The 16,384-nt window shown below is 51.1% G+C and overlaps 4 protein-coding genes across 4 annotated transcripts; all 4 read left to right on the plus strand.

The window, feature by feature from the left end:
* Positions 1 to 711: 711 nt before the first annotated feature.
* Positions 712 to 980, plus strand: PtA15_7A408 (uncharacterized protein; the record flags this gene model as incomplete). Its single annotated transcript, XM_053171011.1, has 2 exons — positions 712 to 803; positions 860 to 980. 2 exons carry the CDS (start codon positions 712 to 714, stop codon positions 978 to 980), a joined length of 213 nt encoding a protein of 70 aa, XP_053022235.1.
* Positions 981 to 1,527: 547 nt separating this feature from the next.
* Positions 1,528 to 2,071, plus strand: PtA15_7A409 (uncharacterized protein; the record flags this gene model as incomplete). Its single annotated transcript, XM_053171012.1, has 3 exons — positions 1,528 to 1,657; positions 1,735 to 1,814; positions 1,901 to 2,071. 3 exons carry the CDS (start codon positions 1,528 to 1,530, stop codon positions 2,069 to 2,071), a joined length of 381 nt encoding a protein of 126 aa, XP_053022236.1.
* Positions 2,072 to 7,633: 5,562 nt separating this feature from the next.
* On the plus strand, positions 7,634 to 10,438 carry PtA15_7A410 (uncharacterized protein; the record flags this gene model as incomplete). The annotated part of the gene is made up of 5 exons (XM_053171014.1): positions 7,634 to 7,777; positions 7,850 to 7,929; positions 7,989 to 8,851; positions 8,925 to 9,019; positions 9,098 to 10,438. 5 exons carry the CDS (start codon positions 7,634 to 7,636, stop codon positions 10,436 to 10,438), a joined length of 2,523 nt encoding a protein of 840 aa, XP_053022237.1.
* A 2,238-nt stretch (positions 10,439 to 12,676) lies between these two features.
* On the plus strand, positions 12,677 to 13,493 carry PtA15_7A411 (uncharacterized protein; the record flags this gene model as incomplete). The annotated part of the gene is made up of 2 exons (XM_053171015.1): positions 12,677 to 12,687; positions 12,773 to 13,493. The coding sequence occupies 2 exons, from the start codon at positions 12,677 to 12,679 to the stop codon at positions 13,491 to 13,493; spliced, it is 732 nt and encodes a 243-aa protein (XP_053022238.1).
* Positions 13,494 to 16,384: the final 2,891 nt, after the last annotated feature.

Here is a 16,384-nt window from a genome sequence, read left to right on the forward strand (position 1 = left end):
CTCTCTGGACGCGCCATTTGTCACCAGGCAATAAAACTTTGGGCGAGCAAAATGTGCACAACATCATGGAGTTTCTTTGTACATATTTTACAAATTTTTTGGGGCCTTGGGTGCCCCATGAAGTCCTTTCTTGTGACTGACAAGTGTCCACTTCATTGTGCATTCCACATTTTGCACTGTACAGAATCTGAAATTGATAATGTTACAACTATGATTGCAGCTCAACCAGAGGAGTTGAGGATGAGAAAAAATAGTAGAAAGAAGGGGACAGCTTAAGCCATCCCAGAAATGTAAATTAGAAAAAAAAAGGTTCAGAAACTCATGCGGGAGATTGGTTTTAAAAAAGTCCCCACCAAAATGCCTAATTCTCTACTGCCGCGGGGTCGACATAGCGCGTAAGTCCCTCCTTCGGAGGTCGCTTCGCTCCCCCGAGGAGGGAATTAGCTAAGTTAGCATTTTTATGGACAGCCAAACGGAGCCTGAGTTAAGCTCGCGGCTGCCGGCGGCAGACAAGCTGCCATCGTTTGCCTGACCTCCGCCTCTCCTGTGATGTCCTGCCAGGTCCTGTACTCCCATTTGGCGAAGCATTTGACCTTATTTTCAAGCGCCGAACATGGACGTAGCACTTTTTGCAAGCGTAACAGAAGCTTCATCACATCTCACTAGAGCCAACGGAGCTTACAATGTAACCAAGTATCCATACAAGTATCCATGACAGTCGCAACGGTTCTTTTAATCGAGCTTGCATTGATTCATCGTTATCCAGGGGCCTTCCATGCTACCGCCAACTGGATACGCAAAGAGTCCGGTTCGATCGTCAATCACTTTCGTCCGTACTGTAGCTGTGTTCCATTTGTAGCAAAGCGGCGACTGTCACGGGACGAGCAGCACTACCTACGTTCGATCGTAGCGATAATTATCGAGCGTCACAGGCCATGACGATTAATAACGAACGATTTGGCACGTTGTTCGAACGATAGCATCGGAGCATGATGATTCAATGATGCAGGAGATATCACGCACTGGAGAACAACGATTGACGAAGCATCTCAAAATAGAAGACGACGATTGTGAAGACATCTTGATGTGATATTAGACTACTGTTGTAAGCCAAAGTCTTGGTTTCTCAGCGCCCTGCTTCTAAGTTCTCTGCACTTGGAGACCAACGAAGTGCTTCATGCCACGTGCATCATGAGTTAATTGCCACTGTTAAGGTAGCCTATCGACATTTATGAATTGGAGAAAATAGCTGTAACGTTGACTGTTGGAAAGCGGTGACTCCATCGACTGGAGACATACGCTTTCAGCACTTCATAAATAGTAGTGGTGAAGATGGCCTTTGATCTCACTTTCCCCACCAACCAATCAAAGCAGTTCTACACTAGACCACAAACAAAGCCGACTTTCAACCAAGTGCTAAACACAAAAGGAGCTGTGCTTCTTTGCCATAATTTTTTATCAAATCGTAACTTACAGTGATTAAGCTAGATCTAATTATATATAACCAAATCTTATATCCAACCAGAGATGGCATCAATTCGCTTCATTACCCTTATTCTTGCTTTGTCCTTTGCATCAAATGTCTGGACCTTCCAATGCAATAATGCGAATGGGAAAACCAATGGGGTTTGTGTATCTCGCAATGGGAATGGGGCACGTAAGTCAAACAAATACTTCTTTATGGTGTAAATAAAAAAAGTGTATAACATTCACTAACTATAAAAAAATATTCAGCTACCGCCGCTCAAAACAATGAGGGAAATTTGACGTGTAACAACCAGGCCGATCAAACTTTCTGTTGCGCCAAGCAAGCGGTTAGTGATGAGTTGTGACGATTATTCTTGGGTATATGAGCAAGGACCAAAAGACTTATATTTATCTGCTTCCCTTGCTTGCACAGAATCAAATAACCCGGCAAAATCTCAACAACGAGTGTACGCCAAGTGAGCAAGCAGGCGGGCAGCAACAAGGAGGTACTGGGACAGGAGGAGGCAAACCCAAACCCAAGAGACGCCCCACCTCAGCCAGAGCGGAACAGCGTGAGCAAACAAGGAGACCACGGCCTAATTGAAGATTGGAAGCTGGTCGAGAAATCAGACAACTGTCCAGCTGTTTGCATACAAATTAGTGGATTGAAATGAAGAAATTTGCACCATGTTATCTCACCCTATTTGACTAGGAACTTGTACACTCTTTGTTATATCATTAATGCTAGTCCAATGATCCTTAAATCTTAGTTTTCCACTGAGTGGTAACTCACACCAACACCAAGAATATGAAGTGCCTAAAGCAAGCTGAGATCCTTCTAGTAATAAGCTTCTCACAATGAGCAATTTGCAGGCATCTATGTACTCAGTCTACAAGAGGAGTCAAATTGCCAATTTAGCTTTTCCTCCCAAAACCTACACAGCTAAAGCAGTGCAAAAGAGCACTGGATTTGAGCGTGCCCATATACCTGGTTGAAACTTGAAACAAACACACATGATTTCTGGACTTGCAGAGAGAGAGAGAGAGAGACAGAGAAGATGAGGAGGTGAAGCCCCAACAACCGAAAATGGGAAGGTAAGTTACCAATAACAGTAACATAACAAAAGTTTAAAGAGATTGGTTAAAATAATGGAATCAAGCCCAGGGGTCAATGGTGCCTTTGGGATGTAGTGGTCCTAAATAATTAACTCAAGCACTTTTAGAGGGTAGCAATGTTAGCATCTACACTTGATACAACTGAGCACCAACAACACACACTAACCTGATCATAGCAATGTGAGTTAGTGATGTACTTGATTTTTGTTGAGAACTATTGAGTTGATTGATTACTCTTACACACATTTTAGAAGGTAGCAATGTTAGTATCTACACTTGATACAACTGAGCACCAACAAGACACACTAACCTAAACAGCAAGAGGAATGTTAAGAAGAAGGATACATGATGAATGATAACCTAAATGAGGAACAGACCTGATTGTAGCAATGAGAGTTGGTGATGTACTTGATTGTTGTTGAGAACTATTGAGTTGATTAAGGAAAGGGCCAATACATAATTGGAGCGGACATTTATAAGAATCATCAACTAGGTTTTGAAACAATTGTGGCACAACTAGATTGTAGACAAGTAAGAGTAACATAGATTAAAATTGAGAAAGAACCCAAACAACTACTGTAAGCTCAATACTAAAGACACCCTGACTAGGGGTAAGAAACAATGGGCTGCTATGCTATGCTACACCACATCCCAATATCTATTAGTGTATTGGCGGTTATCTGGCAAGACAAATGGGGCATTTTTATCCCTAGTTAAAGCCTGAGTTGGTATTGCCATCTGGCCTGGGGAAGAGACCGTCTTGATCTTCAGTTGTTTGGTAAGCTATGATGAAATCAGAGGAGTGAGAAAGTCAGTTGTGAGGTACATCATTTGGCTACTGTGTTCCAAAACCAACTTTGGACTATTGATATTTCAGTTGACCAATATTCAGTAGTCAGCATATCTGTCTTGGAGATCAATTAAATTTGTTTCACCCACCCTTGGGGTGCATGTCAGGAATATTTTCATCAGAGTTGGTATCGCCATCTGGCCTGGGGAAGAGACTGTCTTGGTATTCAGTTTGTTTTTGAGCTATGATGGAATCAGAGGAGTGAGAATGTCAGTTGACAGGTACACTGTTTGGCTAAGCCAATTCACTTATATTGTTCTTCCCTATCACCTTGTTTACATGGTTTGATTACCCCAACCTTCTTATCCTCTTGACAATCAAGTTGTGCCAGAGAGAGGCTAGCTTTGAACTCCGCCTTCAAACCTTTTATTTGGTTGATTGTTGGTTCAAAAAAACTTTAACAAGTGTTGGATCAGTACTGCTCTTGAAATGCAAGTGCCACTTATTTACAAGAAACTGCTCCAATGTCAAAAGCAGTAGTTGTGAAACCTGCCATCAACACTCCAAAAATTACTCACATGTCCATTCAACTCCCCAGCCATATAAAAAATGATCATCTTATGATTTTCCTCTCCCACATATAAAACCATTCCCTTCCCCCCCTCTTTGCGTAGGTATCCCTGATTTGGTTGAGGTTGATGTTTTCCTGAGATTGCAAGGATCAGTTCCCCAAAATCCAGACTATTAAAATTAAGCTTCTTAAGTGTCACAATGTACTCACAATGTAAGTGGTAACACTCCCTTTTTTCACACAGTGACACCAAAAAGTGTACCAGGAAATGAAATGATCTCAAGAAAATAAAAATCCTCAGCTCTGAATTGGAATCAAAATCATTAGTTCATCTTGATGGGAAGATGGCAATTACAAACTATTTAGAGAGCCCACGTTGATATCCAAACGGTGTGATTTCTTGCATCTGTGCCATTGACAGGCACTTCTTAATGTATGGAATCAAGCTCATACTCAGGTATTGGGGTCCTGGGTGGGCCAGCTACGCTAACCGTAGCGCTAGCGTAGCGGAATTCCGCTAAATTTTAGCGTAGCGTTAGCGGAATTGCGCCTTCTCCGCGCTAACGCTACGCGCAAAGGGTGCGCAGCTAATTTAGCTGTTAACGTAGCGTTAGCGCAGATGCGCGCAATTGCGCTAATGCTACACACGCAGGGCGCAAGAAAGCGCGCGCGACGGTGCGCCACAGTGCTTCTAGCTGAAAAAAAGACCTTTTTTTCCGCTAAAAGCGCTGTAGCGCAGCGTAGTGACTGTAGCGGCGCGCTAACACTAACAAACAATTGGCGCGCTGTTAGCGCCGCTGAAACGTAGCGCAGCGTAGCGGCGCTAACAGCGCGCTAACGCTACTCAAAATGGGCGGGCGTTTTTTCGCCGCCACGCTAACGCTAAGTGGCCCTGTAGCGTAGTGTAGCGTAGCAGCCCACCGTTGGGTCCTGTAAGTCCAAGGAAGATTCAATTGTGAGGTTTTAGGTTGATCCTTCAGTTGATTATTGGATGATATGATGAACTGACAAAACAAAGTCAACACAAAATCAAAATTCAGAGGTGTGGGGTTGATTGACAAGCGCCGTTTTGCAGAGGAAGAGGAAGCTGCCATGCCAAAGCTAATTAATTGGAGGGGGGGCCAACATTAGGCCCTCCTGAGAAGCCTCCCACTGAGCACACAAAGATGTCTCTTGCCCCAGTGAGGCACCTGTTGAGTTGAATGGATGCGCGGGGGAGAGGTCACAATGCCCAACCCTCCCCAGCCCAAATAAAAACGTCTTATCTAGTGTCCACTTTGGTTGTTGTTTGCCTGGTACTTGCCGCAGGTCACTGCACCACAGTCCCCCAAAGCAAGTGGGGGAAGAGAGGCAGCGGGGGGGGTGGGGGGGTATTCCCCCTTCTGACCTCAACCAGGGAAAAGGAATCAAGCATCAAAAGTCTTGTTTCTATTCCGGCAAATAGAAGAGTGTGGGGGTTCAGGTGCAAGCCTGAAAGCCTCTAGACCTGGTGGGTGGGACTGGAGGTGTCTGAAAAATAGGGAGAGCAACTCTGAAGTGAGGTTGGCTCTGGTGATCTGAGGGGGAGGAAGGAGTCTGTAGCAAGGACTTTCCAACTCCTGCTTTGAGGGGATTCCTATATGAATTCCGCCAGACGGGTCTGGGCTGTGCGTGCATGACGCAAGTCTCAAGCCCAGACACCGCCCAGCTCACTCTTGGTGCCTCTCCCACTTAGCTGCCTTGATGGTGGGAACTCGCCGGTTTCCTACTCAATCCCCTGCAATCAACCCATACATGGGGAGTTTGAGGCCTACTGGAAAGGCTTGGGCTCAAAATAACAGTTATTGTATTTGTTATGAGAAATAACAACAGATAAAAATCATAAAAATAGGTTTTGGTTATTGTTAACCTGACATCTTTCAGCTACACCAACAATGAAATCAAAGTCAAAAGAACAACATCAAAAAATTGTATTGTTACAGGCAGAAAATGAAGGATAACAGTATTATTTGTGTATTGCAGTGAAAAAAAGAAACAATACACTAACAATACAGTAATTAGTGTATCAGACCACTGTTGTGTGTAGTGTCAAGCCCTTGGACAGACCCAGTCACCCAAGAGGGCATCAGAGGCCTCCTGGCAACAGGTGGCAGTCCGAAGCTGCCCCAGTATAAACATCTGTGGGCTGTGGGAGGTGGCAATATACTGAATGGGAACCCCCTCTTGATTGGCCCCGCAGTGTACAATGTCTGTTCCTTTTTTCTCTCTTTTCTTCAACTTGTTTTGTTACCCCCTGCAACTTTAGGAGGACAATAAGAATGATTCCCCCCCCCCCCCATGATATTGTGTTTCTAGTTCAGATAACATGGGTAACCTGGGATGTGGATGATTTCTCATGGGAGTGAGGGGGAAAGCACCCTCTGTTCAATTTACACAGGCTTATCTCACCAGATAACAAACACCCTATCTGATAATGGGGGGAAGTTTCATTACAAAAATCCCTCTGGATACACTTCCTGTTCTTGCAGCAACCCCAGAGGTAGGGTAGGTACAAATTCAATAGATCTGTGTTCTGTTAGCTTGTGTGTGGGAAGTACTGTCACTTCAAGAGGGGAAATGGGTGCCTCAGCACATGGGTTGGAAGCTGAAGAATTCCACTTGTGCTCTGTAGTTTGCCAGGGATAGTCTATGGATCATGAGGTCAACAGCAAAACAAACACAGTATGTCCAGTGGGCTAACAGATGTTTTTGGCTCCACATTTTGGGATGCAGAAGCTCTGGACACAGCCTTCAAGGCATGACATTGGCTACAGGGGTGCAAAATAAGTTCCCAAGAATGATTATGCAAAAAAAATAAAAAAATGTGCAAGTTTTCTAAATTCTTGCAAATTTCTCAGAATGTTCATTGCTCGTCACACCAAGGCCAGAAAATGGGAGAGCCAAGTAGGGCATGCAAGAAGAATGATAAAAAAAATGAAAATGTTTGAAACCATTGCCAATGGTTTTTTATTGAATCAAGTCAAATTAGTGGTGATTTGGGCTCCAGTCCCTGAGTTCAATTAGTGGATAGCCCATCCGCCCAAAAAATCATTGGCAATGGGTGCAAATGTTTTTTTTTTTTTTTCATTTGTTATCATTCTGTTTGCATGCCCTACTTGGCTCTCCCATTTTCTGGCCTTGGTGTGACGAGCAATGAACATTCTGAGAAATTTGCAAGAATTCAGAAAACTTGCACATTTTTTTTTTATATTCATTCTTGGGAGCTTATTTCCCACCCCTGTAGCCAATCTGATGACTTGAAGGCTGTGTCCTGATCTTCTGCATCCCAAGATGTGGAGCCCAAAACAATTGTTAGGCCACTGTACAGTGTGTTTGTGTTTGGTTTTTTATCCAACTGCCCACATGAAATAACTTTTGGATTGGCTGAGTCAATGTGTAGTATTGGGTCCCAATATGCCAAGCTATTCTTGGAGGGAGAATGCGTGGTTGTGAACATGCCAGCCAGGTACTTTCGCTTGCAAGAACAGAGAAGTATTTACAAGTAGTGTGATGGGTGGTGGCTGTATCCATGCAATCTCCGCCTGCGGCTGTTGTTTGGGCTCAGCCAGCGTATGTATATCCACCGCAGATCAGCCCTCGGCTTATAATAAGCAGCCCATGAGTCGCTGGCAGTGGCTGCTCCATCCTCGACGAACACGAACACGAACACGATGCATCGGCTGGTGTACATGAAGCGCAAGGCGAAGGCCGCACAACCCAAGCCAGCACCCGCAGACCCCGCCGAGCAGCAGCCCCTGCCCGTCCTCGAGCTCGCCCTGCCCGAGGCCACGAGCTTCCGCGCATCGCTCATCCTGGTCAGTCCTCCCCACACAAAAGAGCAGCAGCCCATCCAGCCGAGCACACTCACCCCACACCCCTTCATCCAGCCCGACCTCTCCCGCAGATTCACCCTCCTCCGGACGACCGGCGAGCTGCTGCCTATCGACCGCTTCCGCGACAGGCTCCGGTAAGCACACCCTGCCCTGCCCTGCCGCAGCCCACAACCGATCGCTGACAGACCCCCAGCCACGAGCGCGAGGCCGGCCAGATCACCTCCGAGGACGAGCACATCCTCATCCACCACTACCTGCACCACCACCCGAACGCCCTCTTCGCCGCCACCGCCGCCGCCCGCGACGCCGCCTACATCCGCAAAACGCTCGCCATGAGAAACGCCCCTGCGCCGCCCCCGCCCCCGCCGCCCGCCGCCGAGCCCCCGCCCGCCTGTCTCGCCGAGTGGCACGCCTCGGACGACGACGACGACGACGACGACGACGAGGTTGATGAGCTCCAGCTCTCGCCCGCACAGGCCCACAGACTCTCGCGAGCCGTCGACCGCATCTTTCCCACGCCGCGCCCAGACGAGCTCGGCCCCCAGGAGCTCGGCCGACCCGCCTCCTCCTCCCTCTCGCGGGCCTCGTCGGCCGCATCGTCCTGCGACACCCTCAACAGTCTGTGGCTGTGCCAGCCCGACGACTCGGCGGAGGACGCGGAGAGGCTCGGCTTCGGCTTCGCCCCCGCCCTCGACCACCTCCCGCCCCCGACCCCCTTCGTCGCGGACCCCCTGCCGACGCTCGACCTGACGTACGACGAGGTGCGGCTCATCCACCAGACCCTCGTCGCCGCCCTGCCGCCCAAGCGCCCCCGGGCCAGCCCCCGCTCGAGCGCCCTCCAGCAGCGTCTGACCCTCGCCAAGGCCGCCGCCATCGGCGCCTGCCACCCTATCCGCCCCCGCCCCGCCCACACGCCCCGCTCGCCCTCGCTCGCCTCGCCCGTCTCGGCCGCCGACAGCCCCGACGGCTCGTGCTTCCCCCTCACCCCGCCCTCCACCCATCTGTTCGTCCGCTCGCCCGAGCCCGGCGGGATCCCGTCGCCACCCCCGAGTGCCGGTAAGCCCTCGTCCCCCCCCCCCCCCCCCCTCTCTCCCGTCCTCCCGCCATTCACTGACGGCGTGGTCCACAGAAGCAAACGACGCAGCGCGGCCGCGGATGTTTGGCTCGCGCGCCGGCCGGCCGCAGCCGACGACGATCCTCTTCCGGGACGTGGAGGCACAAGCGGTGGCGGCGAATGCGGCGCTGCACAAGACGGACACGCGGGGGGCGGGGGCGCGGAAGAGGGGGGTGTCTCGGGCGCAGATCGGGCAGCCCGTGCTGGTGTCGGCGTCGGCGGAGACGACGCGGGGGATGATCCCGCTTGGGCTGCCGGCCGGCGAGCCGCGGGGCCTGCTGGGGGCCACCAAGGCGCTCAAGCTGCGCTTCCACAAGAAGAAGCGGCCCTCCGAGTCTGCCCTCCCCCCCGGCCCCCACCAGCCCGACCAGCACAGCCGGCCGTCGATGAAGTCCTTCGCCAGCATCCCCAACCTCCGCGCCGGCAGCGGCGCCTGGCCCGTCGACCCCCCGCCCGTCCGCGACGCCGACGCCGACCCGCTCGCCATCATGCCCGCCGGCGCTTGGAAGACCGCCCCCGCTCTGAGCTCGCTCAAGAGGCTCATGGACCGCCACCGCAAGTCCGCCGCCGAACCCGCCGGGTCCCCTGCGAGCCCGGTCTTCGGGCCCTCCGCCGACTGGCCCTTCTTCCCCGACCTGGCCGAGGACCGTGGGCCCCGTCGGATGAGGAGCAGTACTCGGGGCACCGCCGACGACCAGGAACGGGGGCCGGGCAAGAGCAGCGTCCGAGCGCCCTCCCCGGCCTCCTCCCACGCCCCCTCTCCCCACCCCCCGTCTCCCCCCGTCGTCGCCCTCCCAATCCCCTCCTCGCCCAGCCCACCACCCTCACCAGCCGAGCACTCCTCACACATCAACGTCTCCGGGCCCCCCGACAGTCCGCCCTCGCCCGTCGCCGGCCAACCGGCAGACGACCGATGGCTCGCCGTGGCCGACGACGGCTGCGCGCGCTCCGACTACGCCGAGTCGATCCTCGACCTCTACGCCCCTGACCCCGGCCCTCCCTCTCCAGGCCCCCCCTCGCCCGGCCCTCCCTCGCCCGGCCCTCCCTCGCCAGGCCCTCCCTCGTCCGGCTCCCACTGCAGACGCGCCAGCAGGGACTCTTCGCGCAGCAGCGCCAGTCGGTACAGCGCCAGTCGGTACAGTGCGAGTCGATACAGTGCGAGTCGGTACAGTACGAGTAGGTACAGTGCGAGCAGGTACAGCGGCCCCGGCGACGCCCCCGGGTCCCCACACGCCGCCGACATCCTGGCCCTCGTCACCGCCCTGCAGCAGTCCACGCGCTTCTCCGCCTTCGACCCCCCCGACGCCGCCGACGCCATGGCCCACCCCGCCGGCCCCGCCGCGTTCGCTATCCAGCGTCTGCCCCCCGTCCCTGCCTTCCTCAACCCCTCCGGAACCGCCCCTCCCGGAACCGTCCCCGCCGGAACCGCGCCCTCCGGACCCGCCCCCTCCGGAACCGCCCCCTCCGGGACCCGGGCGCCCGAGGACGACGACGAGCGGCGCGTCTGGAGACGCATCCTCGACGGCTAGCCGCCCCCGTCTCGTGCTTATTACCCCCCATCCGCTCCTTAGGCCGCCCCGTATATACACCCGCTCCCTCGTGCCCGCCGCGCTCGTCTATGGCTGTCGTGTCCGCCGTCGTCCGGTATTCCGTCCTTTATTCCATTCTTTGTTATGCCCTTTGTTATCCCCGTTGTTATATCCTTGCGTATATCCGTTGTTATGTCCATTGTTATATCCTTGCTTATATCCTTGCTTATATCCTTGCTTATATCCGTTCTTATGCCCGTTGTTATGTCCGTTGTTACGTCCGTGGTCCGCGTCCTCTCCTTTATCCTGTCCTCTGTTCTGCTCTGTGCTCGCTTCTGTGTGTCCTGTTGTATACCCTCCTCCGCCGTCGTTCCCCCCCGGGATATACATATTGTTATTAGCCGTCCCCGGACCTCGCGTGTGTGTGTCTGCGTCCCGCCGCGCCCTCCCGGTATTGTTTTCCTTGAACGGTCCGCCTTCAGAGCAGCCGTTTGAGGGAGTGGTGCACGCCCGGTGGGAAACTTGGAACTCAAACTTCTGTTGCACGGCAATTGTTCATTTCTCGAGCCCCTCACGCATCTGCACAAAATCAATTTGATACGGAAACAGGTGTTATAGGGTTGATGATGTTGAGATGAAGCAACCTGTCACACACCGAGTGTGTCAACGGCGGTGTAAGGTGGAAATACTGCGGCCCAGTTAGCTTCCTATGTATCGCTTAGGTTTGGACCGTGTATATAGTTCTAGCTTCCTAGCACCTTGTATTCCCTTTTTCTTTTTCCTTACACACTCTGTTGTCACTCTCGCCGCACCTCCCTTAGGTGCATATCTCACTCCTGTTCGCTTCCCTACGGTCCCATCATTCGGTCCCGTTGCTCACAGCCGCCTCTCGGCATTTCATAGGTATTGCCTCGGTTCTCTTTCTTTCTTTTTCTTTCATCTCATGTTGCTTCTTGTTCCTTGTCATGCAATGCACTCACACACTCTGTTGTCACTCTCGCCGCACCTCCCTTAGGTGCATATCTCACTCCTGGTCGCTTCCCTACGGTCCCATCATTCGGTCCCGTTGCTCACAGCCGCCTCTCGGCATTTCATAGATGATCACAGAGTACATGAGAACAGCGGATACTATCCGTAGATGTGTGTTTAGAAGGAAGACTGCCAATTTTGGCGTGTGTTGATGCCAGCACATGATCGGACAAGGAAAGGAGAAGTTGGCTCCGAGAGATTCAGCAGGGATGAAGACGTTGGCAAGGATTTGGTTGATTTAATAATGCTCCGGAGGGTTCGTAAGGTTATCAGGTTGATGCGGGGGACCACATTTATTGTGGGGGGAGTGAAGTAACAGTTCATCATCCTGGAGGGTTAGAAGCAAAGTCAAAGAGAGATCAAAAGCAGCTTTTTAGCATGAATTGCTCCGAGTGAAAAACAAGTCAATAATTTCTGCAAGAGGTTTTCCACTACTCACATAAGGCCTCCGGTCACAACACACCCCCGTCTCACCCACAGGACATACAAAAAGTGAGACTCCGACGGGCCAATAGTAGACCCCACCTATATCGTCCTTCGAATCCATGGAGTGTCGGGCTGAGAAGATGATGGGAAAATCAGCCTCTTTGGTTTGCACCGAAAGGTCAGGGAGATCCTGGAAAAGATGCTCAACTCACTCCAGGTCTTCGCGTTGTAGCACATCATAGAGGGTTTTTTACTGGGACAATCCCAATATTGGGTCCGGTCTGGCTCAGTGTCGCGGCGGCTGATGCGCCCTGCATGCGAACCTGCAGTGATGCACAGCAGCAAGATGGAGCTCAAAAGCATGGCAATTCCGGATCTCATGCTTGGGACTCAACGAAGCAAAAAAGTCTGATCTGCTGGCCGCAAGGATGTGAAGTCCAATCAAGTCAGGAATCGAGGCCAACCTATGTACCACGAGTGAAAAGAAAAGGGGAAACACCTACGTTGAAGGACAAAGGCCGTAAAACCTTGTCGAGAACGATGGGAAATAGAATGGAAGATACTTTCTCGAGAACTAATCAGAAGAGCAAGCAAGGACTTCGAAGGATAGGAATGAGATCAAAGACAAGTATTAGGTGCGTGGAGCGAGGGTGTGAAGAGTGGGAACAGCGGTGAAGGACCGACATCTTCTAGTGCTCTCTGAAGGTGAGGCCCCGCTGCAGCTTACCACCCAGCCGGCAGAACCGACCAGTGTTGGGGTATCAAGGCCCTGCAGGCGCCACCATGACCGTGCAGTGACCGATAGGAATAGCCACTCGCTGCCACTCGTCTGGAACCCTTATAGCTAACTGGACAACCACCCTGCCGCCCTCGCCACAGATGCAACCGAGAAACCCGCGGCCCTCAGCCGCCACATACGTCGAACACCCAAACAATACTCCGTGTGTTCACAAACGGGAGCATGTATCCTGCACCACGGGTCCACTTGGGCGTCGGCCTGGGGACAGGCGCAGGGCGCGGGGTGTGCCGCACCAGGCATCCCGAAGGCTTTTCCATGGGTACATATGCCCTGGTACATATTGTTATTAGCCGTCCCCGATCCCGCGCGCGTGTGTCTGCGTCCCGCCGCGCCCTGGCCTTGCTGGCCCTGCCGCCGGACGCGTCAGTTTTGCGTCCCTCGTCACCCACCGGGTCCTGGCTGGACCGTCGGCGGGTGTGCGGCGTACGAGTCGTGCACAAGGGCCTCCGCCTCCTGCCAACCGCTTCCGAGTGTCGATGTGGGGCGCACGCCCTCTCTGCGTCTGATACGGCGCCCAATCGCGGAGCCAAGCGCCCTTCCGCTCGCCGCCGCGAAAAGGCGCGCGCGGCGGTCGTCTGGCCACACACCCGCCACAGGGCAGCCGCGAGATATGCGCGGACGGGGGCCGCGTTGGCCCCCCCGACAAACGGGCTCCGCCGCAAGGTGCGTGGGTCTGGGGGTGTTTGGAAGACGACGTCGGTCGATGTGTGGGTGTGGCGCAGGGAGGCCGACATGTGGATGGAGCCTGATGGAGCAAACGTCAATTGGGAAGAGAGGAAGACATTAAAGATGACCAAATAAAAGAGAGCTAGTCAAACACCCCTTGTTTTTGGAGCCCTGGGAAGTCAGCGGTGAGTGGTGTCCGCTTTCGTGGATTGCAGATCCCTCAATTTGTTCCCTGTTTTGTTTTCCTGGAATGGTCCGCCTTCAGAGCAGCCGTTTTAGGGAGCGGAACTGTGTTTTGCAGAATGGTTGGATTATACTCAAAATTTCTGGTTTTGCTATCCACTTAACGTTAATTAAACTTGACACCAAACCTTAGGCCAACCTTGCATTCAAGTTTTTTTCAGCACATGCAGACAAAAATCTAAAAATTTTGGAGCAACTGAAAGATAGATTGCTTATTTTAATATATGTAATTACACGTTTATATTAAAATAATGAAAAGAATCTTTTAAACTGAAAAATCAGTTTTACCTGAAAGCAGCACGAGATCGTGCTTGACTTTGGTTTTCTGGTTGAGTTGCTATGCTGTCTGAGTCAAAAGCTGCGACGGGAATCAGTCGAATCTAATCGGGAAGAAATTGTATTCTCCATTAGCTTCCCCTCCCGTGCATTCCTTTTTGTCTTAAGCTTGCGCTTACTGATGCAGGTACGGTTATCGTAGTAACCTGGCTTTGTCCTGTCTGTACGGATGGGCTGCATATGAGTCTGCTCGTCAAACATAGTTTGTCCGAGTTAGCTATGCTTCTATTCTACTACTCTAGTCTGTAGAGTGTAGCTGCTCACCTTGCTGATCGATGCTACCCGTTATCCTGTTGAGGAGGGTGGTTCTGGTCTGGTCTGCAATGCGGTCGGCGAGGTTTCTGCTGAGGATAAAGTTTGTTAGCTTATGCTTCAACCTTATCTCTCTTCTCGCTGACTTACCCGGAGGTTTGCTTCGACTTCTTTTTTTCTGTTGCGCTGACCGTTAAGGTTCTGGCATCTGCGGGCGTCAAAGCGTGGCTCGTCAGCGGCTGTCTGGGTTAGGGTTTGGGTTCTGGACTGCGAGAGGGCTTAGAGCATCTCCAGCAGAGCGGGGATGAGACCCGCTACCTATAGCCGGCCGGGACCACCTTTCACACACCTGTCTCAGCTGTTCAACAGCAGCTCCACAGCAGACTGGCGATCACGCCGGGGGTGGATAGCTAGATTGCCATGCTGGACGACACGACTGCGATGGAATTCGATATCTCCAGCATGGATTCGGTTGATTTACTCAACTTCATGGACGACAACGATGATCACATTGCCTACCAAACGTTCGACCGGATTATTTCAAGCAACTGTGATGAATCTCGAAGGGGAGGAGGATCTACCGTTGGCCAAAAAACTATCAATTGTGAACACCTTCAAGGTGAACTCCAGCTACGCAAGGACTACTTTTCCAAAAACTCGTCATATCCAGAGAAGCTGTTTCGTCGACGATTCCGAATGCACAAAAGTTTGTTTGTCCAAATTCTCAACGCGGTCGAGGCACACAATAACTATTTTGTCCAGAAGCGGAACACCACTGGGAAGCTTGGGCTGTCCCCATATCAAAAGATATCCTGCGCTCTGAGGATGCTCGCTTATGGCTGTAGTGCTGACTCTCTTGACGAGTATTTTAGAATGGGTGAGTTATTCTTTTCAAGTATGAATTGGAATGCATTTTTTTGACAAACCACAATTCAATAGGTGAATCAACAACCCTCGAAAGTCTCAAGCGATTCTGTCGAGCGGTGGTGAATGTCTTTTCGGAAGAATATCTACGGAGTCCAAACCACGAGGACCTTTCGCGCCTACTCCATGTTGCAAAGAAGCGAGGGTTTCCGGGAATGTTAGGCTCGCTAGACTGTATGCATTGGACGTGGAAAAACTGTCCAACAGCGCATGCGGGTCAATATAGCGGAAAAGAAAAAGAACCTACGATCATACTTGAAGCTGTCGCCTCCTACGATACGTGGATCTGGCATGCTTTTTTTGGCTTGCCTGGAACCTTAAACGATGTGAATGTTCTTGATCAATCACCTCTATTCCAAAATCTTCAAGACGGAGTGGCACCGGAGGTCAATTTTAAAATTGGATCAAACAACTACTCAATGGGATAATATTTATCGGACGGAATATACCCCAAATGGGCAACTTTGATGCAAACGATTAGCTTCCCAAGGGGGAAGAAGGAAATTTTTTTTGCTAAACATCAAGAAGCTTATCGAAAAGATGTGGAACGGGCGTTTGGGATTTTGCAGGCTCGCTGGGGGATTGTCAAGCAACCTGGCCGACTTTGGAAGCACAAGGATCTCGCCTATATCATGAAGACATGCATAATTCTTCACAATATGATTGTTGAAGACGAACGAGATACTCCGGATGAAGATGATCAGGAGTATGAACAGCCGGAAAATGCCACCGAGGTGACTTCGACCGAAACCAGCGAATCAGACTTTCGTTGCTTCCTCGAGCGATATCAAGCGATACGAAACCAATCAAGACACAATCAGCTGAAGGACGACCTCATTGAGCTTCAATGGACTTTACATGAGAAGCGAGTCAGATTAAGAAGGGCGCTTGGAGATCTTCCGGTTGATTTAAGCTCCGACAGTTCTGATGACAACAATGAAGATTGAACTTGGCCTCTTTGTAAATTTTTCATTGATATTTACTTATTTACTTACTTCTGTTTCCAATATCTCTCACATGTGGCTCAATCAATCTCTGAGTGGCAATGAATCTCTTTGTTTTGTTTTTTGTTATCTTTGTTATATTTTCATTTATTCCCTCATTCACTCACAATCTCAATTTTCAGATTTCACAGTTAAATTTTCAGAGCACAAAAAAGTGAGTGAAAAGTGAGATGAATAAGCAAAAGCGAGTGAAATATGAGATAAATAAGCTTCACAATAGACAAAAGATCACGCGAGATTTTGATGAGCTTAAGAGTCGGAGGGAAT

This window comes from Puccinia triticina, chromosome 7A, assembly GCF_026914185.1.
Source record: "Puccinia triticina chromosome 7A, complete sequence".
Lineage (NCBI taxonomy): Eukaryota > Fungi > Basidiomycota > Pucciniomycetes > Pucciniales > Pucciniaceae > Puccinia > Puccinia triticina.